The 27,455-nt window shown below is 42.8% G+C and overlaps 1 protein-coding gene across 2 annotated transcripts; it reads left to right on the top strand.

Annotated features, from left to right (window-relative positions):
• The first annotated feature begins 6,601 nt into the window (after positions 1-6,601).
• Positions 6,602-18,861, top strand: LOC145502527 (octopamine receptor beta-2R-like). 2 transcript variants are annotated; one of them, XM_081481848.1, is made up of 2 exons: positions 6,602-6,952; positions 8,940-18,861. In XM_081481848.1, exon 2 carries the CDS (start codon positions 8,983-8,985, stop codon positions 9,997-9,999), a length of 1,017 nt encoding a protein of 338 aa, XP_081337974.1. In that variant the 5' UTR covers positions 6,602-6,952; positions 8,940-8,982; the 3' UTR covers positions 10,000-18,861. The 2 variants fall into 2 exon arrangements, 1 of the variants encoding a protein (XP_081337974.1); XR_014051354.1 differs by lacking the exon at positions 6,602-6,952 and having other exon boundaries at positions 8,205-11,700; positions 11,876-18,861.
• The last annotated feature ends 8,594 nt before the right edge of the window (positions 18,862-27,455 follow it).

Genomic DNA, 27,455 nt, shown 5'->3' with positions numbered 1-27,455 from the left:
AAACAAGGGGTGTTTCTTGGCTTCCCTAGGCAACTTGTTGTTGCCCGGAGCCAATGACGAAACCAGCTTCAATATCATCAATAGCTGTGCGAATCTTTAATAATAATAATAATAATAATAATAATAATAATAATGACTTTATTATCGTGTCAGTTACATCTAGCAGTTTAGAATCCCCACTGCTAATGGGGGACATCTAACAAGACCTATCTAGATATAATATACAAAAAAGTCTTATAAGAGAAATTAAAATTATGAGTTAAAAAGATGGCAGCCACTAAATCCATCTAGGATGTTGCTTAGATCTAGCCTCCGTACGGGGGTCTTAAACTATTTGAGGGTCAGGGATAGGGCTAGGGTTTAGGGCCTATTTAGACTTGATTTCCAAGAGCTTGCACGATATTTCCGAGTTCCAGGGACTTTAAACTAACTCGAGAAAACCATGTGCGTCAGTGAGATCGACAAGCGAAAAATAATCGAAAGCTTGGTTGTGTGCTTGCTGGCCGAAATATAGCTTACTGAGACACTGGAAAGAAGCAGAGAAAGGCAGCGCAAACTTTGATTTCCACAGACTTAGGCCTAATTTCCAAGAGCTTGGACGATATTTTTGGAGTCCCAGAGACTTTAAACTAACTTGAAAAGACCTTTGCCCTCCAGTGAAATCGACAAGCGAAAAATAATCAAAAGCTTGGTTATGTGCATAGTGGCTGAAATATAGCTTACTCAGACACTGGAAAGAAGTAGCGACCGGGCTGCGCAAACGTTTTCTTTGACCTACTAGACTAGATTTCCAAGAGCTTGCACGATATTCCGAGTCCAGAGGACTTTAAACTAACTCGAGCAGACCTTGTTCTTCAGAGAAATCGACAAGCAAAAAATAATCCAAAGCTTGGGTAGGTGCATGTTGGACGAAACATAGTTTACTCAAACACTGGAAAGAAGTAGAGACCGGGGCTCCGCAAACGTTTGGTTTGACCTACTTAGACTTGATTTCCAAAACCTTGCACGATATTTCCGAGTTCCAGGGACTTTAAACTAACTCAAGAAGACTTTGTCCTTCAGTGAAATCGACAAGCGAAAAATAATCGAAAGCTTGGTTATGTGCATGCTGACCGAAATATAGCTTACTCAGACACTGGAAAAAAGTAGAGACCGCGCTGCGAAAACTTTGATTTTGACGAACTTAAACTTGATTTCCAAGAGCTTGAATGATATTTCCGAGTCCCAGGGACTTTATACTAACTCGAGAAGACCTTGCTCTTCAGTGAATTCAACAAGCCTAAAATAATCAGAAGCTTGGTTATGTGCATGCTGGCCGAAATATAGCCACTGTTAAACTTAACAGACCGGTCTATGCAAACTTTGATTTTGAACTATTTAGGCTTGATTTCCAAGAGCTTGCACGATATTTCCGAGTTCCAGGGACTTAAAAAAACTTCAGAAGACTTTGTCCTTCGGTGAAATCGAAAAGGAAAAAATTATCGAAAGCTTGGTTATGTGCATGCTGACCGAAATATAGCTTACTCAGACACTGGAAAGAAGGAGAGAGCGGGCTACGCAAACTTTGATTTTGATCTATTTAGACTTGATTTCCAAGAGCTTGCACGATATTTCCGAGTTCCAGGGACTTTAAAGCGAGAATACCTTGTCCTTCAGTGAAATGGACAAGCGAAAAATAATCGAAAGCTTGGTTATGTGCATGCTGGCCGACATAGAGCTTACGCAACCACTGGAAAAAAGCATAGACCTGGCTACGCAAACTTTGATTTTGACCTACCTAGCCTTGACTTTGACGATCTTGGACGATATTTCCGAGTCCCAGAGACTTTAAACTAATCGACAAGACCTTGTTGTTCAGTGAAATCGACAAGCGAAAACTAATCGAAAGCTTTGTTAGGTGCATGCTGGCCGACATAGAGCTTACGCAGACACTGGAAAAAAGCATAGACTGGTCTACCCAAAGTTTGATTTTGACATACGTAGACTTGATTTCCAAGAGCTTGCACGATATTTCCGAGTTGCAGGGACTTCAAAGTAACTCGACAAGACCATGTCCTTCAGTGAAATCGACAAGCGAAAAATAATCGAAAGCTTGGTTATGTGGATGCTGGCCGAAATGTAGCATACGCAGAAACCGGAAAGAAGCAGAGACCTGGCTACGCAAATTTTGATTTTGACCTTCTTAGACTTGATTTCCAAGAGCTCGCACGATATTTCCGATTTCCAGGGACTTTAAACTAACTCGAGAGAACGTTGTCCTTCAGCGAAATCGAAAAGTGAAAAATAATCGAAAGTTTGGTTATGTGCATGCTGGCCGAAATACACTGAACAAGTATACGCTACTGTTGGAATCGTGTTGTTCATTATTAAAAGGATTTTTAGACTTTATTGGTTTCACAGTTAATCTCTTATTCGGTGGTATTGAAAGGATCCTGCCAAAATTCAATGTTTAATCTTATTTTATTAAGCACAGTTTGATGGTGATTACTGTCCTTCTTCAGTGTGGTTCGATCATAGAGTGCCATCTTACTGAGCGAATCTGAAAAACGTGAACACTTTGGTGCCGTGTGAGTTTGACATGGTCTATGTCCCCGCGGCTAATCACCTGACAGATAAAATTATGTAAAAATACCCTAAAAGTTTTTGGCTTGATCACGTCGCCTCCAGTTTGGTTTTCACTCGCGACATAATATTCCACAAATAGTTCTTTGCCTACAAACTTTTCTGATTGTACCATTAACAACGGGAGAAATATAGGTAGGGGACAAAACTACTCAAGGTATGGTTGTGGTGATTTGGCTGTCCTGTGATAAGAACACGTATTCGTTCTCAGCTTTAAATATTCAGTGGCGATTTTGCGGTCTAACAACTTGCGGGAGCAGTTAAGCTTTTGTACAGTGTGATGACAAATGTTGTGGTATTTTGCGACTCGAACACCTCCATTTAACCATTAATTTTTTGGCAGGTATAGATGGATTATTCATAACTGCTACTCAAAACGCAACAGGGTTTTCTTGCCTTTACATCAAAGGCGCATTAAAACTAACCTCAAGTCTTGATCAGATACTATTAAGTGCTGTCATTGCATTACTTTAATTTTTGAATAGTCTTTGTAAAGGCTGAATTTAAAAAGATTTCAAATGAACGACATCATGCATAATAGAAGGTGTGCGAATTTGAATGAATGCAATAAAGGAAGACCTGGATTTTGTCACAAGGAATTCAAGAACCAGCTTTCTATTCAGGGTAAAACATGGACCGAAGATATACCAAGAGTTCGATTTTCTGCTAAGCCACATGCAACTGATTAGATTTCTAGGACTATATAGGAGACAGGAGTTTCCGAAATTGTTGAATAGAACAGCACAGCGTAGAAAGCCGCCCAACACCGACACCATTATCCCGTAAAATCTCTCAAAATGTCACCAAACAGCTTTGTTAAAAGGTTTTTTCTCATACCTTGTTGGATAAAATCTGGACGGACCCCTAAATGGACTTGAAAGGCTTCAAAGCGAATTTGCTTTTGTGGCACAGCAAACGAAATTAACACCTTTTAAACAATTTTTAACTAGTGCAAATTAACATTTGACAAAGTGCTACGAAAACGTCCTGAAATGCTATCTTGATAATTACTTTTCCCGGAAAGGCCTTTCATTGTGCATTGACATTTGCAAAAGATCTATTACCACTAAGGCAAGAGGCTTATCTGTACCAAATCTGTGGAACCGTCTCTGTTTAGTGGCTTTTAATTGCCAAAGTAGATCCCTTATATTGTTATCAGTTCTGAAATATCTTGTGCAGACAATTAAAGAAACACTGAAAATTTTAACTGGCAAATCTGTTCAAGTTCTAAATTGAGATTTTGACAAATGCAGATAACCAAGCGGAGACTGATGAAAGTATTACTTATAGCTTTTATTTGAAGGGTTACACGCATGCGCTAGAATTATTTTCAATCTCCTTAATGAAGTTGCTCAGTTCTAACGTCTCACTTCTGTCACTTTCGTCGTGCCGAACTCAATTGTATTTTAAAACAGTTGAGGGCGACTGGAGGTCAATAGTTGATTCAAATGTCGCGTAATTAAACAACAACCGTGGATCAATAGTTGATCAAACGTCGCTCTCGGATCGAACTCCGTTGTGATTCAGATCTCTCTGGCTCTTCTTTCGAAAGTAACTCAGTGGTACTTGTATTTCAGTTCTACTCTCTATTAGAAGCACTGCATTCTGATAGGTGAAAAATCTAACAGGAAGATCACACATATACAGTGACTGAAGTCGGCACAAGTGTCTTTAGACGTTCGGATCAAAGTCCCGGCAAACTCGGGTGGCGCGACTGATCTTGTCGTGCTACCCGACTCTGGCCCGACGTTGATTAATCGACGGAAAGTCTCTTGAAAACATGTCTATCATATTTAAATTATCTTTCACTGCTTGTCCAGTTAAGTAATGAGGTAAACCTTAAGCCTGGTTTTCACTAGCGACACAAGTGCAAGCACAAACGCGAGCACAAACGCAAGCAATAGGGATGACCCAAGTGAAAACGAAATTCGAAGCAAACACAAGCACAAGCAAAATCATTCGAACCGAACTCTCCGGCATTTTAGAAAACTGTTTAGGCGCGAGGTGATCTGGGTCCAGTGATTTCATTGGCCAAACACAACCACGTGTGGTAAATATCCTTGTGCTTGTGCCTGAGTGGTATTTCGTTTTCGCTTGTTGCAGCGCAAACGCACTGAAGCATAAGCGCAAGCACAAGAGAAAGGAAAATTTTGATCCTTGTGCTTGTGCTTGTGCTTGTGCTTATGCCTGCGTCAAGGCCGTTTTCACGGTGAAATAAGAATTACTATGTTTGCGCTTGTGCTTGCGTCGCTAGTGAGAACCAGGCTTAACACTGCACGTGTGAAGGGTTTTATTAACACCGTTTTGTTTTGTTACGGCTTACACGATGTCCAATCCCTTCGACTCAAGTGCCAAGCCTCGAACTACTCGACTCTAGAACTTTTAGGACAATTCAGTAACGCGTTACCGGTTTCGACGCTAACTGGCTCTAAATCCCATATCAGTCTTACACAAGTCGTCACTAGTTTTTATTTCGAACAGTTAACATTGATGAAATTATCAGTAAATGGACACCGAAATGAGAAAGGTATACGACAGGTTTCGAATGGTGGCGAAAATTTTAGTTTTATGTCCATTTCAAATTATGGTCTTTTTTCGCAACTAATAAAATGAAACAGATTTGAACTGACATTAACAATAGTCCCAGGTCAACCAGCGGCTTTTGCTGACCGAGTAGCTACAGCTACCTGCTTCCCTGACTTACGAATCGGCACAAAATCGTTCCTGAACAAAAACTTCTAAACCTAAATAATTTGAAAATCCATTCATTTATTCGTGTTTTACTCCCAAACAGGAAATCTTTGCTTTTAAACTGTAGGTTTAGTTGCTTTAGAAATTACTGTCAATAGGCCTTTTTTCAAACGAGTCTTCGTGCAAAACTTTTCATATAAACATGTGTTCCGCGTGGGGGTTTATTTTCATTTAAATCAAACTCAGTTTCATATCCACGAGGGCTCGTTTTAACACAGAGTTACAAAGTAGCTCAGAAATGGTTTATTGGACTAATCTTTTTTCTTGCCGTCTCGCTAGTTCATGAACCGGCAGAGTGAACAGCACAGGGGTCTGGAGCCGAGCATTCGGCCAGAAGGTGATTGCGTGGGAAAGAACTAATACCCTCGATGGAAATACAATAAGCTACAATTCAGAAATTCGATTACTTAAAACCATTATTAAAAATTTACATTTGAAAATATCAGATAAAGGGCGCTAGAGGCATACAACCCACATAATTTTTCAGCAAAAATATTAAGCCTTTTTTGAAAGCCGTTTTCCTTGCAATTCCTGGTATCGCTAAAACGACTCATTTCAGACATTAAATTTGTGAACTGCAATGAAATATGGATAAATATTGAACTTCGGCAGGTTTTTATCCGGTAATTTTTTTTGCGGTGAGACCCAGAAAATAAAATTAACTTAGTTTATAATGACGAACAAATTGAAAACAGCTGCATGTTTTCCGGAAGATATTTCTCAGTTGTCATGGACTATGATGGATGCGACGTTGGGTTGCTATTTTCGTTTTAGCAATTTCCCCAGACAAATTAAAACCTAAAATGTACCTTTCTTCCTGATGTTTTTGATCTGCTTCAAATTAACTGGACTGAAGCAAATTAACATGTGAAACAAAACCTCGAATTTTCGCAAAATATTTCATTTGCAAATTGGAAGGCACTAGTCTTTCTATGGGACAAGCGCTCTGTAAATCCCCTTAATTACTTTAGAGTGCTTTGTTTTTGAATCGTGAATAAGATCTTTTTGCATTGATACAAATTAAACTAAACTTGTAAATGTTATCGAACAGTGTTTCACAATAACAGTATTTTTCTCTTTTAATCCTACGTGTGATGGGCAGATATCACTAAAGAACCGAAAATCATGATTGGTGTTGGCACCAATCGATTAACAGGGTTTTCGCGGTTTCTACCTTTTATCGGTAAGTGAAGAAAAAAGTGTCTTTTTAAGACCTCTTTAAAACCTGAATAAAAATGCTTGGTAATCTTCTTTGTGTCGGCTTCATTTTCGTGCGCCACATCGGCGAGTATAATTTCCTGGATAATATAATACCGCCCAATGGCGGTTTCCATGAGTCCGGCCGCAGATGGTGACTAATAAAACAGAATGCTATTGTGTTCATGCTGCGCATGTTTTGTTAAGATAACATTAAGCGATGGTGGATTAGTGGAATGCAAATCAAGAAATTCTGGATTGCCAAGAGATAAGCTAACGAGTTGATACCAGAAAAGCATTAGCAGTGCATACGATGAAAGACACGAAACAAGCACTGATAACCGACCTCAACACAAGCCAGGCACGCAGATTTTGATTTAAGGTAACATAAATTTAAAAGCGTGACAATTCCTCTCAAGAAACGCTCGTTTTCCCAATTAAAGTTGAAGCTCATATTTTCAAAATTACTCAGTAATAATTTGCAAACTCAAAGGTTTTGTGACTAGCTATTTTTAACCGAAAGAATCGTAATTTCAATTCACGGGTTACAGTTTTTAATTTTTACCAATTGATTAACCTCTTGCCGTTGTTAATTTAGGAAATAAATTGAAGGTGATAAGCAAACACTGGAATCAAGATTCGTTCTCGGATTGACTTTTCAGATGTTAAGATTTTACTTTTTTTTTACTTGTTATCTCGATATCATCCTCGCTTGCGTTCCGCTGCGGAAAATTTAAGTTAACTTGGTACAGTGGAACCCTGTTTTAACCCGGTCACAAATCTTATCGTATTAAAAGGGTTCTTCAAATAAGAAAATTACAGACTGAGCATTTTTTCTTCGGGCCAGAATAACGTGGCTGTAATAACGAGGAAGCCGTGTGAACGAGGTGGCCGTAAGGCGGGGTCTCACTCTATTCGGATCTCCCTATGAACATCATCATAAAAAACTGACCAACTGACTAGTTAGATAAAAACTCATCCTTACACATGAGGCGTCAAGGGATGGAGGGAGCCGGGTAAAACTACATGTATTTAAGAAATTTGAATATTCGCTTAGCTTAAAGAAGGTTGAACAGCACGCGACGATTTTTTTGAGAGTCGAAAGCTCATGCTAATCTCCACAAAAAACGTGTTCATTCAAATTTCACGAAAGCAGATGAGAGAAGCGAATAAAGAAAATCGTCGACAAGGGCAGATTGCATCGATGCAACACCAAATTCTCACAATTCTCATTAAAAGAAATGTACGAAAATCAGTAATGAGAATTGATCTTAATCGTGGATCCTTAAACGTATTATTCATATTTTCCGGACGAAAAACCTCTTTTGTATTCTCAGCGACACTTGTCTAAGCCGCCATTGTTTTAGCTTTATGCTGCCTGCAATTACAGAAATGTATGTTTGTTGACATGGCTTTATTTACGTGAAGCAAAGGAGCTCAGTATCAGTTTATTATTGTCTATTTCGTTGGCAAACGACCTCGACTGTACTGCATGCGACATCATCCAGTTATTCAAACCATATCGAGACAACAGCGGTAAGTTACGCGCAAGCGAGTGGATACCAAATTTCGTAGTAAATAACTCAAATGCTTTCTTAGCGGAAATTTCATGCTAGCTCATATCATATAAAGTATGGAAACGAGTTGAATTATGTTGTTTTAGTCCCACAAGGACGAGAAAAAGTTGGTTAGGCCTTAAATAGTTGCGAACAAGATTTCGAGTTACCTGTTAGACTGTTAGATTGAGACGCCATTTTCTGTTGTCTCTAATTCCCATCCACACCATCTTTACACCTTCGATATATTACAATAAGGCATTCAACAATGCTGTCAAGTTAAATGCTTCATATTTGACGTAGATTTATTGCTATTTAGAAGAAGTGTTAACTACAGTTTGTTCGAAACAACCAAAAACAATTTAAAACAAGCAAGCAAGCAAAGATCAAGAAAAATCCGTCACTGTTTGCTATTTTAATTTAGCCTAAATAAAACAGTCTAAAGGTAGACCTCCTTACCGCGCAAAGAGTCAGAGTGGTTTGAAAGTCGTAAGAAATCCTTGTAATAAAGAAGCTGTGTGCTTCGTTCATGGCGCTGTAAAGTTAGCTAGTACACTGCTGCTTCACAACGAATGAGGCCTCAATGGGACTACCAGCTTTAACGCTTCAAAGCGATGCCTCAGTGTGTCAGATCTTTTAATAGGTTTTATCTTTGGTAGTTTGTAGTGCTGGATATGTAATTAGTTAAGATCTCGTATCGGTGTAAACGGTAATTTGCAAGTGTTAAGCTGTAAATGGCCAAGTCTTTATGTTGATTAGGCATGTTGTCTTTAGTGGTCAGGCCAATGAAATACACTTTAACCTTCCTTCTAGATCTTTCAGGTTTCACTTGCACGAAAATTCGTCTGAGAAGGAGATGTTCAACAACACAAACGGAACAGAACGTCAAGGACTTTCTCCAGTCAAGACTATCAGCACCAACACTCAAGCAATAGCTGAACTAGTTCCTGTTGCATTACTGATCATCCTTGCCAATGGGTTGGTGTTGGTTTTATTCTCGAAAAGAACACAACTCCGTACACCAGCAAATTACGTGCTTTTCAGTTTGGCAGCTTGTGACTTCATCACCGGAGTCATCAATATTCCCTTGTTCATCGTAATTGCATTCACACCGGCCATCACTTCGTTCAAGGTTCGATATTATATGACTGTTCTGGTGAGCGTGCTCAACAATTTTACAGCCATATTAGCTTGCTATCACATACTCGCTGCCACTACAGAGAAATATCTGTCGATAATCTGGCCAGTAACGCATCGCTCGATGACGAGAAAAACCGTTTTTAAAGTGCTTCAAGTTGTTTGGGTAGTGTCTTTCATTGTGGCTTTCATTCCCTTTGCCTGGGTCAACATAGAGGATAAAGAAACGCAAGAGAAATTAACACTAGGCCATGTCATATTCTGTCTCGTGGCAGTCTTCCTGTTGCCGTATGCATTCATGATCTATGCTTTTGTGGTTATTTTCAAATCTATTGCCAAAAGGGGCAAAGCGAAAGAAAACACTTCCTCACGGACCTCGCAGCTCAGTCGACAAGCCGCTCTCGAAAAAAGATGCTTGATTTTGTTCGCTTCCATGGCAACAGTCTTCCTTGTATGTTGGTTGCCATGGTTTATTTTGATGTTGTTGTTCAAAGTAAAAGACAATGTTAAAGAGCTGGAAATCCCTGCTCACGTGTTTGTCCTCGTTAGGTATACTACCTCTATCATAAATCCTGTTCTCTATACTTTCTTTAGGCGTGATTTTAAAACAGCTCTAAAATCCTTGTTTCAAAACAAGAGATCACGATACTTTTCTTCGTCATTGTTTTTAGAGGACAGTAAAGTCAATGAACCAAGGGTAAAACTTACTGAAAAAATGGCTGAAGATGTTGTCTAGGACCCAGGTTCAGCCAGTGACGATCCTTTCAATTTGAATAATGAAATTGAGTTAGGTTTTAATGGAAAAATGTTTTAATAGAAACAGTGCTTTCAAGTCTAAAGTAAATGTATGATGTACCGTGTCTGTTTGTTGATGAATTATGTGTGTTTATAAAAAATTGTAAGTAACTTCAAATCAATAAAAATTAATAAACTAAAAAAAAAATTTAAGGTCCTGCGGGGACTCCCACTAGAACTCCCACTGTATCAAAAGGACAAGGTCGGGGGTGCTCGTCGAAAATTTTGAAAAGATAATCTCTGCTATGTTGCGCTACGTTGTGCTGTTTTCTGCTACTACTTTTTAGGTTGGGTTATAGAGTGCCATTGTGTGTCATGCTGAAATAATTTCTTCTATTCTCTGCTATGTTGCACTACGTTGGGCTGATTCTGCTACTGGGTTTTGGGTTGGGTTATAGAGTGCCATTGTCTGTCACGCTGAAATAATTTCTTCTATTCTCTGCTATGTTGCGCTACGTTGGGCTGATTCTGCTACTAGTTTTTGGGTTGGGTTATAGAATGCCATTGTCTGTCATGCTGAAATAATTTCTTCTATTCTCTGCTATGTTGCGCTACGTTGGGCTGATTCTGCTACTAGTTGTTGGGTTGGGTTATAGAGTGTTATGGTGTTTCATACTAAAATATTTTGTTCTATTCTCTGCTATGTTGCGCTAAGTTGTGCTGATTTGTATTAATAGTTTTTAGGTTGGGTTAAAGAATGCCATAGTGTTTCACGGTGAATTATTCTGTTCTATTCTCTGCTATGTTACGCTACGTAAGGCTGTTTTCTGCCACTAGCTTTTAGGTTGGGTTATATAGTGCCATGGTGTGTCATACTAAAATATTTTGCCATTTTCTCTGCTATATTGGGTTACGTTGTGCTGTTTTCTGCTACTAGTTTTTAGGTTGGGTTACAGAGTGCTATGTTGTGTCATGCTGTAATATTTTCTCATTTTCTCTGCTATGTTGCGCTGCGTTGTGCTGTTTTGTACTAACACTTTTTAGGTTGGGTTTTAGAGTGCTATGGTGTGCCATGCTATTTTACGGCCAGCACGCTCGAAACCAAGCGTGCAATTATTTTTACCCTGTCGATTTCACTGAAAAGCAAGGTCATCACCAGATAGTTTAGAGTCCTTGGAACTGGGAAATATCGCCCAATTTCTTGGAAAGCAAGATTAAGGTGGCCAAAATCAGGCTGCGCTTAGGCCGGTCCCGGCTACTTTTTCAGTGTTTAAATTAAGTGGGGCTATATATCGGCCAGCGAGCTCGAAACCGAGCGTGCAATTATTTTTTCCCCTGTGGATTTTACCAAAAACCAAGGTCATTACAAGTTAGTGTGCTGTTTTCTAGTTATAGTTTTAAGGCTGGGTTATAGAGTTCCATGGTGTGTCATGCTGAAATATTTTGCCCTATTCTCTGCTATATTTTACTACGTTAGGCTGTTTTCTGCCACTAGCTTTTAGGTTGGGTTTAAGAGTGTCATGGTAAGTCGTGCTGTAATATTTTGCCATATTCTCTGCTATAATGCGCTAAGTAGTGCTGTTTTCTGATTCTCAATGTTAGCATAGGTTAAAGTGTACCCTGGTGTCTCATGCTGAAATATTTTGCCATATTCTCTGCTATATTTTACTACGTTAAGCTGTTTTCTGGCACTAGATTTTAGGTTTGGTTTAAGAGTGTCATGGTAAGTCGTGCTGTAAGATTTTGCCATATTCTCTGCTATAGTGCGCTACGTAGTGCTGTTTTCTGATTCTCAATGTGAGGTTAGGTCATAGAGTGCCCTGATGTCTCATGCTGAAATATTTTGCCAGCTTCCCTCCTATATTTTACTACGTTAGGTTTGGTTTAAGAGTGTCATGGTAAGCAGTGCTGTAGTGATATTTTCCGGGACTGAAAAATATCCCCCAAGTTCCTGGAAATCGACCAAAAGTTGGTTAAAATCACGCTGGGCGTTAGGCGGTCTCTTTTACTTTTTCAGCCTTAAAATGAAGTGGGGCTATATTTCGGCCTAGAAGCTCGAAACCAAGGGTGCGATCATTTTTCCCCTGTGCATTTCACTGAAACCCCAGGCCATCACAAGTTACTTTAGAGTCCCTGGGAATGGAAAATATCCCCCAAGTTCCTGGAAATCGACCCAAAGTTGGTCAAAATCACGCTGCACGTAAGGCGGTCTCGGCTACTTTTTCAGCCTTAAAATGAAGTGGGGCTATTTTTTGGCCTAGAAGCTCGAAACCGACCGTGGGATCGTTTTTCCCCTATCCATTTCTCTGCAAAGCAAGGCCATAAGGAGCTGGGACTGGGAAATATCCCTCAAGTATCTGGAAATAGAGCCAAGTTGGTCAAAATCAGGCTGCGCGTAAGGCGGTCTCGGCTACTTTTTTTTCAGTCTTAAAATGAAGTGGGGCTATATTTCGGCCTAGAAGCTCGAAACCGAGCGTGCGATCGTTATACCTCTGTCCAATTCACTGAAAAGCAAGGTCATCAGGAATTAGTTTAGAGTCCTTGCAAGTGGGAAATATCCCCCAAGTTGCTGGAAATCGAGGCAAGGTTGGTCAAAATCACGCTGCGCGTAAGGCGGTCTCGGCTACTTCTTTTCAGTCTTAAAATGAACTGGGGCTATATATTTCGGCCTGAAAGCTTGAAACCGAGCGTGCGATCGTTTTACCCTAGTGCATTTCCCTACAAACCAAGGCAATCAGGGCCTAGTTTAGAATCCCTGGGACTGGAAAGTATCCCTCAAGTTGCTGGAAATCAAGGCAAGTTCCGGCAAATCGAGCCAAAGTTGGTCAAAATCACGATGCGCGTAAGGCGGTCTCGGCTACTCTTTCAGTCTTAAAATGAAGTGGGGCTTTATTCCCGGCTAAGAGCTTAAAAGCGAGCGTGCGATCGTTTTACCTCTGTCCATTTCTCTGCAAACCTACGCCATCAGCAGTTACTTTAGAGTCTCCGGGACTGAAAAATATCCCCCAAGTTCCCGAAAACCGAGCCAAAGATGGTCAAAATTACGATGCGCGTAAAGCAGTCTCGGCTAATCTTTCAGTCTTAAAATGAAGTGGGGCTATATTTCGGCCTAAAAGCTCCAAACCCAGCGTGCGATCGTTTTACCTGTGTCCATTTCCCTGAATAGCAAGGCCATCAGGAATTAGTTTAGAGTCCCTGAGACTGGGAAATATCCCCCAATTTGCTAGAAATCGAAGCAAAGTTGGTCAAAATAACGGTGCGCCTAAGGCGGTCTCGGCTAGTCTATAAGTCTTAAAATGAAGTGGGGCTATATTTTGGCCTAGAAACTCGAAATCGATCGTTCAAATATTTTTCCTCTCTCCATTTCACTGAAAACTAGGTCGATCACGAGTTAGTTTCGAGTCCCTGGGGCTGGAAATTTTCTCCCAAGTTCTGGCAAATCGAGCCAAAGTTGGTCAAAATCACGATGCGCGTCAGGCGGTCTCGGCTCCACTATCAGTCTTGAAATGAAGTGACGTGGGGCTATATTTCGGCCTAGAAGTTCAAAACCCAGCGTTCAAATATCTTTCCACTGTCAATTTCACTGAAAACCAAGGCCATCAGCAGTTAGTCGAGAGTCCCTGGGACTGGAAAATATCCCTCAAGTTACGGCAAATCGAGCCAAAGTTGGTCAAAATCACGATGCGCGTAAGGCGGTCTCGGCTACTCTTTCAGTCTTAAAATAAAGTGGGGCTATATTTCGGCTTAAAAGCTCGAAACCGAGTGTGCGATCGTTTTACCTGAGTCCATTTCTCTGCAAACCAAGGCCATCAGCAGTTAGTTTAAAGTCCCCGGGATGGAAAATATCCCCCAAGTTCCCAGAAATCGAGCCAAAATTGGTCAAAATTACGATGCGCCAAAGACGGTTTCGACTAGTCTTTCACTCTTACAAAAAAGTGGGGCTATATTTCGGCTTAAAATCTCGAAAGCGAGCGTGGGATCGTTTTACCTGTGTCCATTTCTCTGCAAACCAAGGCCATCAGCAGTTTTTTTAGAGTCCCCAGGACTGGAAAATATCCCCCACGTTCCGGCAAATCGAGCCAAAGTTGGTCAAAATCACGATGCGCGTAAGGCGGTCTCGGCTACTCTTTCAGTCTTAAAATGAAGTGGGGCTTTATTTCCGGCTAAAAGCTCGAAACCGAGCGTGTGATCGTTTTACCTCTGTCCATTTCTGTGGAATCCAATGCCATCAGCAGTTACTTTAGAGTCCCCGGTACTGGAAAATATCCTGCAAGTTCCGCCAAATCGATCCAAACTTGGTCAAAATTACGATGCGCGTGAGGCGGTTTCGGCTACTCTTTCAGTCTTAAAATAAAGTGGGGTTATATTTCGGCCTAAAAGCTCGAAACCCAGCGTGCGATCGTTTTCCCTGTGTCCATTTCTCTGGAAACCAAGGCCACCAGCAGTTAGTTTAGAGTTCCAGGGACTAGAAAATATCCCCCAAAATCCGAGAAATCGAGCCAAAGTTGGTCAAAATCACGATGCGCGTACGGCAGTCTCGGCTGCTCTTTCAGTCTTAAAATGAAGTGGGGCTATATTTCGGCCTAAAAGTTCGATAAAGAGCGTGCGATCGTTTTAGCTGTGTCCATTTCTCTGCAAACCAAGGCCATCAGCAGTTAGTTTTGAGTCCTCGGGACTGGAAATATCTTCCAAGTTCCTAGAAATCGAGCCAAAATTGATCAAAATTGCGATGCGCGGAAGACGATTTTGGCTAGTCTTTCACTCTTAAAACAAAGTGGGACTATAATTTGGCCTAAAAGCTCGAAAGCGAGCGTGGGATTGTTTTACCTGTGTCCATTTTTCTGCAAACCAAGGCCATCAGCAGTTTGTTTAGAGTCCCCGGGACGGGAAAATATCCGTCAAGTTTCGCCAAATCAAGCCAAAGTTGGTCAAAATCACGATGTGCGTAAGGTTGTCTCGGCTCCTCTTTCAGTCTTAAAATTAAGTGGGGCTATATTTCGGCCTAACAGCTCGAAACCGAGCGTAAGATCGTTTTACCTGTGTCCATTTTTCTGCAAACCTAGGCCATCAGGAGTTAGTATGGAGTCACCAGGAATGGAAAATATCCCTTAAGTTCCGGCAAATCGAGCCAAAATTGGTGAGAATCACGATGCGGGTAAGGCGGTCCCGGCTACTTTTTCAGTCTTAAAATGAGGTGGAGCTATATTTGGGCCTAAAAGCTCGAAACCGAGCGTGCGATCGCTTGACTTGTTTCCATTTCTGTGCAAACCAGGGCCATCAGCAGTTACCTTAGAGTCCCCGCGACTAGAAAATATCCCCCAAGTTTTTAGAAATCGAGCCAAAATTGGTCAAAATCACGATGCGCGTAAGGCGGTCTCGACTACTCTTTTAGTGTTAAAATGAAGTGGGGGTATATTTCGGCCTAAAAGCTCGAAACCGCGCGTGCGATCCTTTTACCTGTGTCCATTTCTCTGAAAACCAAAGCCACCTGGAGTTACTTTAGAGTCCCTGGGACATGAAAATATCCCCCAAGGTCCGGCAAATTGAGCCAAAGTTCGTCAAAATCACGATGCGCGTAAGGCGGTCTCGGCTATTCTTTTAGTCTCAACATGAAGTGGGGCTGTATTTCGGCCTATAAGCTCCAAACCGCGCGTGCGATCGTTTTACTTGTGTCCATTTCTCTGCAAACCAAGGCCATCAGCAGTTTGTTTATAGTCCTCAGGACTAGAAAATATCCCCCATGTTCCGGCAAATCGAGCCAAAGTTGGTCAAAATAACGATGCACGTAGGGCGGTCTCGGCTACTCTTTCAGTCTTAAAATGAAGTGGGGCTATATTTCGGCTTAAAAGCTCGAAACTGCGCGTGCGATCGTTTTACCTGTGACCATTTCTCTGCAAACCAAGGCCATCAGCAGTTAGTTTAGAGTCCCCGGAACTGGAAAATATCCCCCAAGTTGCGGTAAATGGAGCCAAAGTGGGTCAGAATCATGATGCGGGTAAGGCGGTCTCGGCTACTCTTTCAGTCTTAAAATGAAGTGGGGCTATTTTTGGGCCTAAAAGCTCGAAACCGAGCGTGCGATCGTTTTACTTTTGTGCATTTCTCCGCAAACTAAGGCCAACAGCAGTAACCTTAGAATCCCTGCAACTGGAGAATGTCCCCCAAGTTTCTAGAAATTGAGCCAAAGTTGGGCAAAATCACCATGCGCGTAAGACGATCTCGGCTCCTCTTTCACTCTTAAAATAAAAAGGGGCTATATTTCGCCCTAAAAGCTCGAAACCGATTGTGCGATCGTTTAACCTGTTTCAATTTCACTGCAAACCAAGGCCATCGGCAGTTAGTTAAGAGTCCCCCGGACTGGAAAATATGCCCCAAGTTCCGGCAAATCGAGCCAAAGTTGGTCAAAATCACGATGCGCGTAAGGCGGTTCGGCTACTCTTTCAGTCTTAAAATGAAGTGGGGCTATATTTCGGCCTCAAAGCTCGAAACAGAGCGTGCGATCGTTTTACCTGTGTTGATTTCTCTGCAAACAAAGGCCATTAACAGTTAGTTTAGAGTACCCGGCACTGGAAAATATCCCCCAAGTTCCTAGAAATCGAGCCAAAATTGGTCAAAATAACGATGCGCGTAAGACGGTTGCGGCTACTCTTTCACTCTGAAAATGAAGTGGGGCTACATTTTGGCTTAAAACCTCGAAAGGGAGCGTGGGATCGTTTTTCCTGTGTCCATTTCTCTGCAAACCAAGGCCATCAGCAGTTTGTTTAGAGTCCCCAAGACTGGAAAATATCCCCCAAGTTCCGGCACATCGAGCCAAAGTTTGTCAAAATCACGATGCGCGTAAGGCGGTCTCGGCTACTCTTTCAGTCTTAAAATCAAGCTGGGCTTTATTTTCGCTTAAAAGCTCGAAAGCGAGCGTGCGATAGTTTTACCTCTGTCCATTTCACTGGAAACAAACGCCATCAGCAGTTACTTTAGAGTCCCCTGGACAGGAAAATATCCCCCAAGTTCCAGCAAATCGAGCTAAAGTTGGTCAAAATCACGATGCGTGTAAGGCGGTCTCGGCTACTTTTTCAGTCTTAAAATGAAGTGGGGCTATATTTCGGCCTTAAAGCTCGAAACCGAGCGTGCGATCGTTTTACCTGTGTCCATTTCTCTGCAAACCAAGGCCATCAAGAGTAAGTTTCGAGTCCCTGGGACTGGAAAATATTCCCGAAATTCCGGCAAATTGAGCCAAAGTTAGTCAAAATCACGATGAACGTAAGGCGGTCTCGGCTACTCTTTCAGTCTTAAAATGAAGTGGGGGTATATTTCGGCCTAAAAGCTCGAAACCGAGCGTGCGATCGTTTTACCTGTGTCCATTTCTCTGGAAACCAACGTCATCAGCAGTTAGTTTCGGGTCCCCGGGACTGGAAAATATCCCCCAAGTTCCAGCAAATCGAGCCAAAGTTGGTCAAAATCACGCTGCGCGTAAGGCGGTGTTGACTCCTCTTTTTAGTCTTAAAATGACGTGGGGCTGGTAAAACGATCGCACGCTCGGTTTTGAGCTTTTAGGCGAAAATATAGCCTCACTTTAGCCGAGACCGCCTTACGCGCAGCGTGATTTTGACCAACTTTGCCTCGATTTCCTGCACCTTGGGGGATATTTTCCAATGCCGGGGACTCTAAACTAACTCCTTATGGCCTTGCTCTTCAGTGAAAAGAACAGAGGTAAAACGTTCGCACGCTCGGTTTCGAGCTTCTAGGCCGAAGTATAGCCCAACTTTATTTTAAGACTAAAAAAAGGTAGCCGACACCGCATTACGCGTGGTGTGGTTTTGAAAAATGTTCCCTCGATTTCCAGCAACTTGGGGGATATTTTCCAGTCCCAGGGACATTAAACTAACTCCTGATTGCCTTGCTTTTCAGTAAAATGGACAGAGGTTAAACGTTCGCACGCTCGGTTTCGATCTTCTAGACCGGAATATAGTTAGTTTTCAGTTAACTTTAACACACAGCCTACTCACACAGCCTAGCCTACTTAACTTTTCAGCTAACTTTAGTTTTCAGTGAAATGGACACAGGCAAAAGGAGCGCACGCTCGGTGTCGAGCTTCTAGACCGAAATATAGCCCCACTTCATTTTAAGTCTGAAAGAGTGGCCTAGACCGCCTTACGCGCATCGTGATTTTGAGCAACTTTGGCTCGATTTGCCGGAGCTTAAGGGATATTTTCCAGTCCGGGCTCTCTAAACTAACTCCTGATGGCCTTAGTTTTTAGTGAAATGGACACAGGGAAAACGAGCGCACGCTCGGTGTCCAGCTTCTAGGCCGAAATATAGCTCCACTTCATTTTAAGACTGAAAGAGTGGCCGAGACCGCCTTACGCGCATCGTGATTTTGAGCAAGTTTGGCTCGATTTGCTGGAGCTTGGGGGATATTTTCCAGTCCCGGGGACTCTAAACTAACTCCTGATGGCCTTAGTTTTCAGTGAAATTGACACAGGCAAACGGAGCGCACGCTCGGTGTCGAGCTTTTAGGAAGAAATATAGCCCCACTTCATTTTAAGACTGAAGGAGTAGCCGAGACCGCCTTACGCACATCGTGATTTTGAGCAACTTTGGCTCGATTTGTTGGAACTTAAGGAATATTTTCCAGTGTCGGGGACTCTAAACTAACTCCTGATGGCCTTAGTTTTCAGTGAAATGGACAGAAGCAAAAGGAGCGCACGCTCGGTGTAGAGCTTCTAGGCCGAAATATAGTCCTACTTCATTTTAAGACTGAAAGAGTAGCCAAGACCGCCTTAGCCGCATCGTGATTTTGAGCAACTTTGGCTCGATTTGCCGGAACTTTTGGGAAATTTTCGAGTCCGACGGCTTCTAAACTAACTCCTGATGGCCTTAGCTTTCAGTGAAATGGACAGAAGCAGAAGGAGCGCACGCTTGGTGTAGAGCTTCTAGGCCGAAATATAGTCCTACTTCATTTTAAGACTGAAAGAGTAGCCAAGACCGCCTTAGGCGCATCGTGATTTTGAGCAACTTTGGCTCGATTTGCCGGAACTTTTGGGAAATTTTCCAGTCCGACGGCCTCTAAACTAACTCCTGATGGCCTTAGTTTTCAGTGAAATGGACACAGGCAAAACGAGCGCACGCTCGGTGTCGAGCTTCTAGGCCGAAATATAGGCCCACTTCATTTTAAGACTGAAAGAGTAGCCGAGACCGCCTTAGGCGCATCGTGATTTGGAGCAACTTTGGCACGATTTGCCTGAACTTGGGGGATATTTTCCAGTCCCGGGCACTCTAAACTAACTCGTGATTGCCTTTGTTTGCAGTGAAATAGACAGAGCAAAACTTTTTGAATGCTCACTTTCGAGCTACAACGCCGAAATATAGCCCCACTTCAGTTTAAAGGCCCATTAAGGTGGCCGAACATAGTTTTCAAGAGCCTATGCCTAATTCACCATTACTTTTAAGCTATTTATGCTTTGGCGCCCGTTTTTTGCAAGCGTCAAGGTTAACCACAGAAGGGTTTATTATCGCATTTTGGCTAAGGTGTGTGCTGTTGCCATGGCAACGGGGCTGGTTAAAAACAAGGCTTAAAAAATGGTTTTTGTTTATTTAAAAAAAATCCAGTCGTTAGATTTTTTTCATCATTTGCCCACTAAGAATTGACATTAAATCACTTCTGTCAACACTGTTCTAATAAAATTTTCGTAATTCGCCTTTAACCGTTTTCACTGCATGTTCTGTATTATTAAAAATTCCCTATGTCAAAATTCAAATTTTTTGCGATAAAGCATTCACGTGGTTTCTGAACTATTTTTTTGCCAAATTTCTTGAAATTCTAACGACTGGATCGCTAGAAATCGGCATGTTTCTGCAAAAGCAATCGGTCTCAATTTTTCGAGCAACTGCGTATGCGTTGCATCAAACTGGGTTCTTTCGGTAACAAAGAAAAAGCTGAGAATTGCTGGGTTCTTTGCGTCGTTACCTTTTCTAACATATCTTTGTAATAAAAGACTAAAGCCATCAATACACTGCGTTCAATAATAGAGAAAAATAGCGCAGATAGTGCGGGTGTTGAGGAAATAAAATGATCGCTCTATTGACGGCATGTTTGTTTTTGCAATCCTTGTGCGCGCGAAAACTGTGTTCGGCCACCTTAACCGATTCATGCGCGCACTGGCGCGCGTTGCTAAGGGGGTGAAATTTTACTTCCGGTCACTTACGTCAGCCTGAGCGCGGAAAATAAAAACAACTCAAAAACTTGCAAATTCGCTTACATTTTAGACCTTTTTCTTTGTGTTTCGCAAAATGCAAAGTAAAAAAAGTACAAGCAAAGACAAAATAAGAGAAAGAAAAACAAGGGCAATAGAAAGAGAAAAACTAACTCCCTGTGGGTTTGTTTGATCTTACCGAAGTGCGCTGGTAGTGTAAATTGCGCACGCGCTGATAGGGTAACTTCGAATAGATATCGGGCGCACTTCCGGTTTCTTTAAATGCTAAAGGAAACGCGGTTTTTCATTAAATTCAGCCTTTTTCGACGAATTTCGATTAAAGCCAACGTTGGCAACATAGCTATGCATTCTTTTTTCGAAATCATGCTTTTTCAGAAAATTACGAGTTTTTCAATATTTTGAAATGCTCTCAAAATCTGACCTTTTAGAAATTAAACAAAATCGATCCATAGCGTAATGAGGATTTAAATTAAAATACTAAATCAATGAAAAAAATTCCGGGAAAGTAATTTACCTGGGAGCCTTTGCATTTTTTCTGTAGTAGTCACATGACCATGGGCGTGGCCTGGTGACGTCATCACTAGTGTTACTGATGAGGAAAAAGTTAAAACACATCAAGTAACTCTGAACTAACTAAAAATGATGAGGTTATATGAGACTAAATTTTCCCTAGCAACGGCTCAAAAAGATCGGTTAATGGGCCGTTAAGACTCATAGAGTAGCCGAGACTGCCTATTCGCGCATCGTGATTTTGACCAACTTTGGCTTGATTTCCCGGAGCTTGGGGGATATCTTGCACTCCCGGGGACTCTAAACCAACTCCTGATGGCCTTGGTTTAGAGTAAAATTGACACAGCAAAACTTTTTCAACTCTCTCTTTCGAGCTTCTGGATCGAAATATAGCCCCACTTCACTTTAAGACTCATACAGTAACCGAGACCGCCTTGCGCGCATCGTGATTTTGACCATCTTCGGCTCGATTTCCTGGAATTTGGGGAATATTTTTCACTCCCGGGGACTCTAAACTAACTTCTGATGGCCTTGGCTTGCATTGAATCGGACACAGCAAAACTTTTTGAACGCTCGGTTTCGAGCTTTTGGGCCGAAATGTAGCCCCACTTCACTTTAAGACTGATAGAGTAGTCTAGACCGCCTTGCGCGCATCGTGATTTTGACCAGCTTTGATCGATATTTCGGAACTTGGGGGATATTTTCCAGTCCCGGGGACTCTAAATTAACTCTTAATGGTTTTGGTTTGCCGTGAAATGGACACAGCAAAACTTTTTGAACGCTCGGTTTCGAGCTTCTGGGCCGAAATTTAGCCCCACTTTACTTTAAGACTCATAGAGTAGCCGTAACCGCCTTGCGCGGATCGTGATTTTGACCAACTTCAACTCGATATCCCGGAACTTGGGGGATATTTTCCAGTCCAGGGGACTCTAAACTAACTCCTGATGGACTTGGTTTGCAGTGAAATGGATAGAGGAAAACTTTTTGAACGCTCAATTTCGAGTTTCTGAGCCAAAATATAGCCCCACTTCACTTTAAGACTGAAAGAGTAGCCAAGAGCGCCTTACGCGCATCGTGATTTTGACCAACTTCGGCACGATTTCTTGAAACTTGGGGGATATTTTCCAGTCGCGGGGTTTATAAAGGAACTCCTGATGGCCTTGTTTTGCAGTGGAATTGAAACAGGAAAACGTTTTGAATGCTCGGTTTCGAGCTTCTGGGATGAAATATAGCCCCACTTCACTTTAAGACTCATAGAGTAGCCGAGACCGCCTTTCTAGTCCCTGGGACTCCACAATAACTCACGATTGCCTTGGTTTGCAGTGAAATGAACACAGCAAATCTTTTTGAACCCTCACTTTCGAGCTTCTGGGCCGAAATATAGCAACTTTTAACTTTAACACTCATAAAATAGCCCTGACCGCATTGCGCGCATCGTGATTTTCACCAATCTAGGCTCGATTTCCCGAAACTTGGGGGATATTCTCCACTCCCGGGGACTCTAAACTAACTCCTGATGGCCTTGGTTTGCTATGAATTGGACACAGGAAAACTTTTTGAACGCTCACTTTCGACCTTGTAGGCCGAAATATAGCCCAACTTCACTTTAAGACTCATAGAGTAGCCGAGACCGCCTTGCGCGCATCGTGACTTTGACCAACTTCGGCTGAATTTCCCGGAACTTGGGGGATATTTTCCAGTTCCGGGGACTCGAAAATAACTCCTGATGGCCTTGGTTTGCAGTGGAATGGACACAGCAAAACTTTTTGAAGTCTCGGTTTTAAGCTTCTGGGCCGAAATATAGCCCCACTTCACAACTTTGGGCCCATTTGTCGGAACTTGGGGGATATTTTCCAGTCCCGAGGACTCTAAACTAAGTCCTGATGGCCTTAGTTTTCAGTGAAATGGACACAGGTTAAAGGACCGCACGCTCGGCGTCGCGCTTGTAGGCGGAAATATAGGCCCACTTCATTTTAAGACTGAAAGAGGAGCCGACACCGCATTACGCGCATCGTGATTTTGAGCAACTTTGCCTTGATTTTGCCAGAACTTGGAGATATTCTTCAGTCCCAACGTCTCTAAACTAACTCCTGATGGCCGTAGTTTTCAGTGAAATGGACACAGGCAGAAGGAGCTTACGCTCGGTGTCGAGCTTCTAGGCCGAAATATAGCCCCACTTCATTTCAAGACTGAATGAGGAGCCTAGACCGCCTTACGCGCATCGTGATTTTGAGCAACTTTGGCTTCATTTCACGGAACTTGGGGGATATTTTCCAGTCCCGGAGACTCTAAACTAACTACTGATGGCCTTAGTTTTCAGTGAAGTGAACACAGGCAAAAGGAGCGGACGCTCGGTGTCGAGCTTCTAGGCCGAAATATAGCCCAACTTCATTTTAAAACTGAAAGAGTAGGCGAGACCGCCTTACGCGCATCGTGATTTTGGGCAACTTTCGCTCGATTTGCCGGAACTTGGGGGATATTTTCCAGTCCCGGAGCCTCTAAAGTAACTACTGATGGCCTTAGTTTTAAGTGAAATGAACACAGGCAAAAGGAGACCGGTGGAGACCGCCTTACGCCCATCGTGATTTTGACAAACTTTGGCTCGATTTCCCGCAACTTGGGGGATATTTTCCAGTCCCAGGGACTCTAAACTAACCCCTGATGGCCTTGGTTTGCGGTGAAATGGGCACAGGCAAAAGGAGCGCACGCTCAATCTCGAGCTTGTAGGTCGAAATATAGCCCCACTTCACTTTAAGGCTGAAAGACTAGCCGAGACCGCCTTACGCGCATCGTGATTTTCAGCAACTTTGGCTTAATTTGCCTGAACTTGGGGGATATTTTCCAGTCCCTGGGACTCTAAAAAAACTCCTGATTGCGTTACTTTTCAGTGAAATGGACATAGGCAAAAGGAGCGCACGCTCGGTGTCGAGCTTCTGGGCAAATATAGCCCCACTTCATTTTAAGACTGAAAAAGTAGCCGAGACCGCCTTACGCGCATCGTGATTTTGAGCAACTTTGGCTCGATTTGCCGGAACATGGGGGATATTTACCAGTCTTGGAGACTATAAACTAACTACTGATGGTCTTAGTTTTCAGTGAAATAAACACAGGGAAAAGGAGCGCACGCTGGGTGTCGAGCTTCTAGGCCGAAATATATCCCCACTTTATTATAAGACTGATAGAGTAGCCGAGACCACCTTACGCGCATCGTAATTTTGAACAACTTTGGCTCGATTTCCTAGAAATCTATTTTCCAGTTCGGGGGTCTCTAAACTAACGGGCGATGGCCTTGGTTTTTAGTAAAATAGACACAGCTAAAACGATCGCACGCTCGGTTACGAGCTTCTAGGCTAAAATAGAGCCCTAATTCAGTTTAAGAATGAAAGAGTAGCGGAGACCGCCTTGCGCACGTCGTGAATTTGACCAACTTCGGCTCGACTTCCCGGAACTTGGGAGATATTTTTTAGTCCCAGGGACCCTAAAGTAACTCCTGATGGCCTCCGTTTGAAGTGAAATGGACACAGGAAAACTTTTTGAACGGTTACTTTCGAGCTTCTGGGACGAGATATAGCCCCACTTCACTTTAAGAGTGATTGAGTAGTCAAGACCGCCTTACGCGCAATGTGATTTTGACCAGCTTTGGCTCGATTTCCCGAATTTTGGGGATATTTTCCAGTCCCGGGGACTCTAAACTAACCGGTGATGACCTTGGTTTTTACTGAAATGGACACAGGTAAAACGATTGCACGCTCGGTTTCGAGCTTCTCGGTTTAAATATAGCCCCACTTCACTTTAAGAATGAAAGAGTAGCCGAGACCGCCTTACGCGCATCGTGATTTTGACCAACTTCGGCTCGATTTGCCGGAACTTAGAGGATATTTTCTAGCCCCGGGGACTCTAAACTAACCGGTGATTGCCTTGGTTTTTCGTAAAACAGACACAGGTAAAACGATTGCATGCTCAGTTTCGACCTTCTAGGCCGAAATATAGCACCACTTTATTTTAAGAGTGAAGCAAGGTGGCGAAGTCACCTTACGCGCATCGTTATTTTGCCCAACTTCGGCTCAATTTCCCGGAACTTCGGGGATATTTTCGTCCCGGGGACACTAAACTAACCGGTGATGGCCTTGGGTTTTAGTGTGATGGACACAGGTAAAACGATCGCACGCTCTGTTTCCACCTTCTAAGATGAAATATAGCAACACTTTACTTTAAGATTTAAAGAGTAGCCAAGACCGCCTTGCGCGCATCGGAATTTTGACCAACTTTGGCTCGATTTCCCGGAACTTGGGGTTATTTGCCAGTCCCGAACACTCTAAACTAACTCCTGATGGCCTTGGTTTGCAGTGAAATGGGCACAGCAAAACTTTTTGAACGCTCACTTTCGAGCTTCTGGGCGGAAATATAGCCCCACTTCACTTTAATACTGATAGAGTAGCCGAGACCGCCTTACGCGCATCGTGATTTTGACCAACTTTGGCTCGATTTCCCGAAACTTGGGGGATATTTTCCAGTCCCGGCGATTCTAAACTAACTGTTGATGGGCTTTGTTTGCAGTGAAATAGACAGAGCCAAACTTTTTGAACCTTCACTTTCGAGCTTTTTGGCCGAAATATAGCCCCACTTCACTTTAAGACTGAAAGAGTAGCCAAGACCTTCTTGCGCGCATCGTTATTTTAAACAACTTTGACTCGATTTCCGAAACCTTGGGGGATATTTTTCAGTCCCGGAGATTCTAAACTAACTCTTGATGGCCTTGGTTTGCAGTGAAATGGACACAGCAAAACTTTTTGAACGCTCACTTTCGAACTTGTGGGCCGAAATATAGGCCCACTTCACTTTAAGACTCATAGAGTAGCCGAGACCGCTTTGTGCGCATAGTGATTTTGACCAACTTCGGCTATATTTCCCGGAACTTAGGGGATATTTTTTAGTCACGGGGACTCTAAACTAACTCGTGATCGCCTTCGTTTGCAGTGAAATGGACACAACAAAACTTTTTAAACGCTCACTTTGGAGCTTCTAGGCCTAAATATAACCCTACTTTACATTAAGACTCATAAAGTAGCAGAGACCGCCCTGCGCGCATCGTGATTTTGACCAACTTCGGCTCGATTTCCCTGGACTTGGTGGATATTTTCCAGTCCTGGGGACTCTAAAATAACTCCTGATGGCCTTAGCTTGCAGTGAAATGGACACAGCAAAAGTGTTTGAACGTTCGGTTTCGAGCTTCGGGGCCGAAATATAGCCCCACTTCACTTTGAGACTCATAGAGTACCCGAGGTCGTCTTGCTCGCATCGTAATTTTGACAAACTTCGGCTCGATTTCCCGGAAGTTGAGCTGAGACCGCCTTGCGCGCATCGTGATTTTGGAAAACTTCGGCTCGATTTCACGGACCTTGGGGGATATTTTCCAGTCCCGAGGACTCCAAACTAACTCCTGATGGCCTTGGTTTGCAGTGAAACGGACACAGCAAAGCCTTTTGAAATGTCGGTTTCGAGCTTCGGGGCCGAAATATAGCCCCACTTCACTTTGAGACTCATAGAGTACCCGAGGTCGTCTTGCTCGCATCGTAATTTTGACAAACTTCGGCTCGATTTCCCGGAAGTTGGGGGATATTTTCCAGTCGCAGGGACTCTAAACTATCTCCTGATGGCCTTGGTTTGCAGTGAATCCGACACAACAAAACTTTTTGACCGGTCACGTTCGAGCTTCTGGGTCGACATATAGCCCCACTTCACTTTAAAACTCATAGGGTAGCTAAGACCGCCTTACGCGCATCGTGATTTTGAGCAACTTTGGCTCGATTGGCCGGAACTTGGGTGATATTTTCCAGTCCCTGGAACTCTAAACTAACTCCTAATGGGCTTAGTTTTCAGTGAAATGGAAAGAGGCAAAAGCAGGGCAGGCACAATGTCGAGCTTGTAGGCTGAAATATAGCCCCACCTCATTTTAAGACTGAAAGAGTAGCCGAGACCGCCTTACGCGCATCGTGATTTTGACCAAGTTTGGCTCGATTTTTCAGAGGTTCGGGGATATTTTCCAGTCCCAGGGACTCGAAACTAACTAATAATGGCCTTAGTTTTCAGTGAAATGGACACAGGCAAAAGGAGCGCACGCTGGGTGTCGAGCTTCTAGGCCGAAATATAGCACCACTTCATTTTAAGACTGAAAGAGTAGCGGAGAGCGCCTAACTCGCGTCGTGATTTTGAGCGACTTTGGCTGGATTTAGCGTAACTTGGGGGATATTTTCCAGTTCTGGCGACTCTAAACTAACTGCTGATGGCCTTAGTTTTCAGTTAAAAGGAGACAGGGAAAAGGAGCGCACGCTCGGTGTCGAGCTTCTAGGCCGAAATATAGCCCCACTTCTTTTTAAGACGGAAAGAGTGACTGAGACCCCCTGACAGGCATCGTGATTTTAAGCAACTTTGGCTCGATTTGCCGGAGCTCGGGGAATATTTTCTAGTCCCGGGGACTCTAAACTAACTCTTGATAGCGTTAGTTTTCAGTGAAATGGACACAGGCAAAAGGAGCGCACGCTCGGTGTCGAGCTTCTAGGCCGAAATATAGCCCCACTTCATTTTAAGACTGAAACAGTAGCCGAGACCGCCTTACGCGCATCGTGATTTTCAGGAAGTTTGGCTCGATTTACGGGAAGTTGGGGGATATTTTCCAGTGCCGAAGACTGTAAACTAAGTTCTGATGGCCTTAGTTTAAGTACCCAAGACTGGAAAATAT

This window comes from Orbicella franksi, chromosome 11 (genome assembly GCF_964199315.1).
Source record: "Orbicella franksi chromosome 11, jaOrbFran1.1, whole genome shotgun sequence".
NCBI lineage: Eukaryota > Metazoa > Cnidaria > Anthozoa > Scleractinia > Merulinidae > Orbicella > Orbicella franksi.
Note: the sequence above shows the minus strand (reverse complement) of the source record. Positions and strands in the feature narration are given on the sequence as shown.

Bases quoted from the DNA above. Each gene is read 5' to 3' on its own strand.
- LOC145502527 (XM_081481848.1), top strand. From the start codon at position 8,983: ATGTTCAACAACACAAACGGAACAGAACGTCAAGGACTTTCTCCAGTC.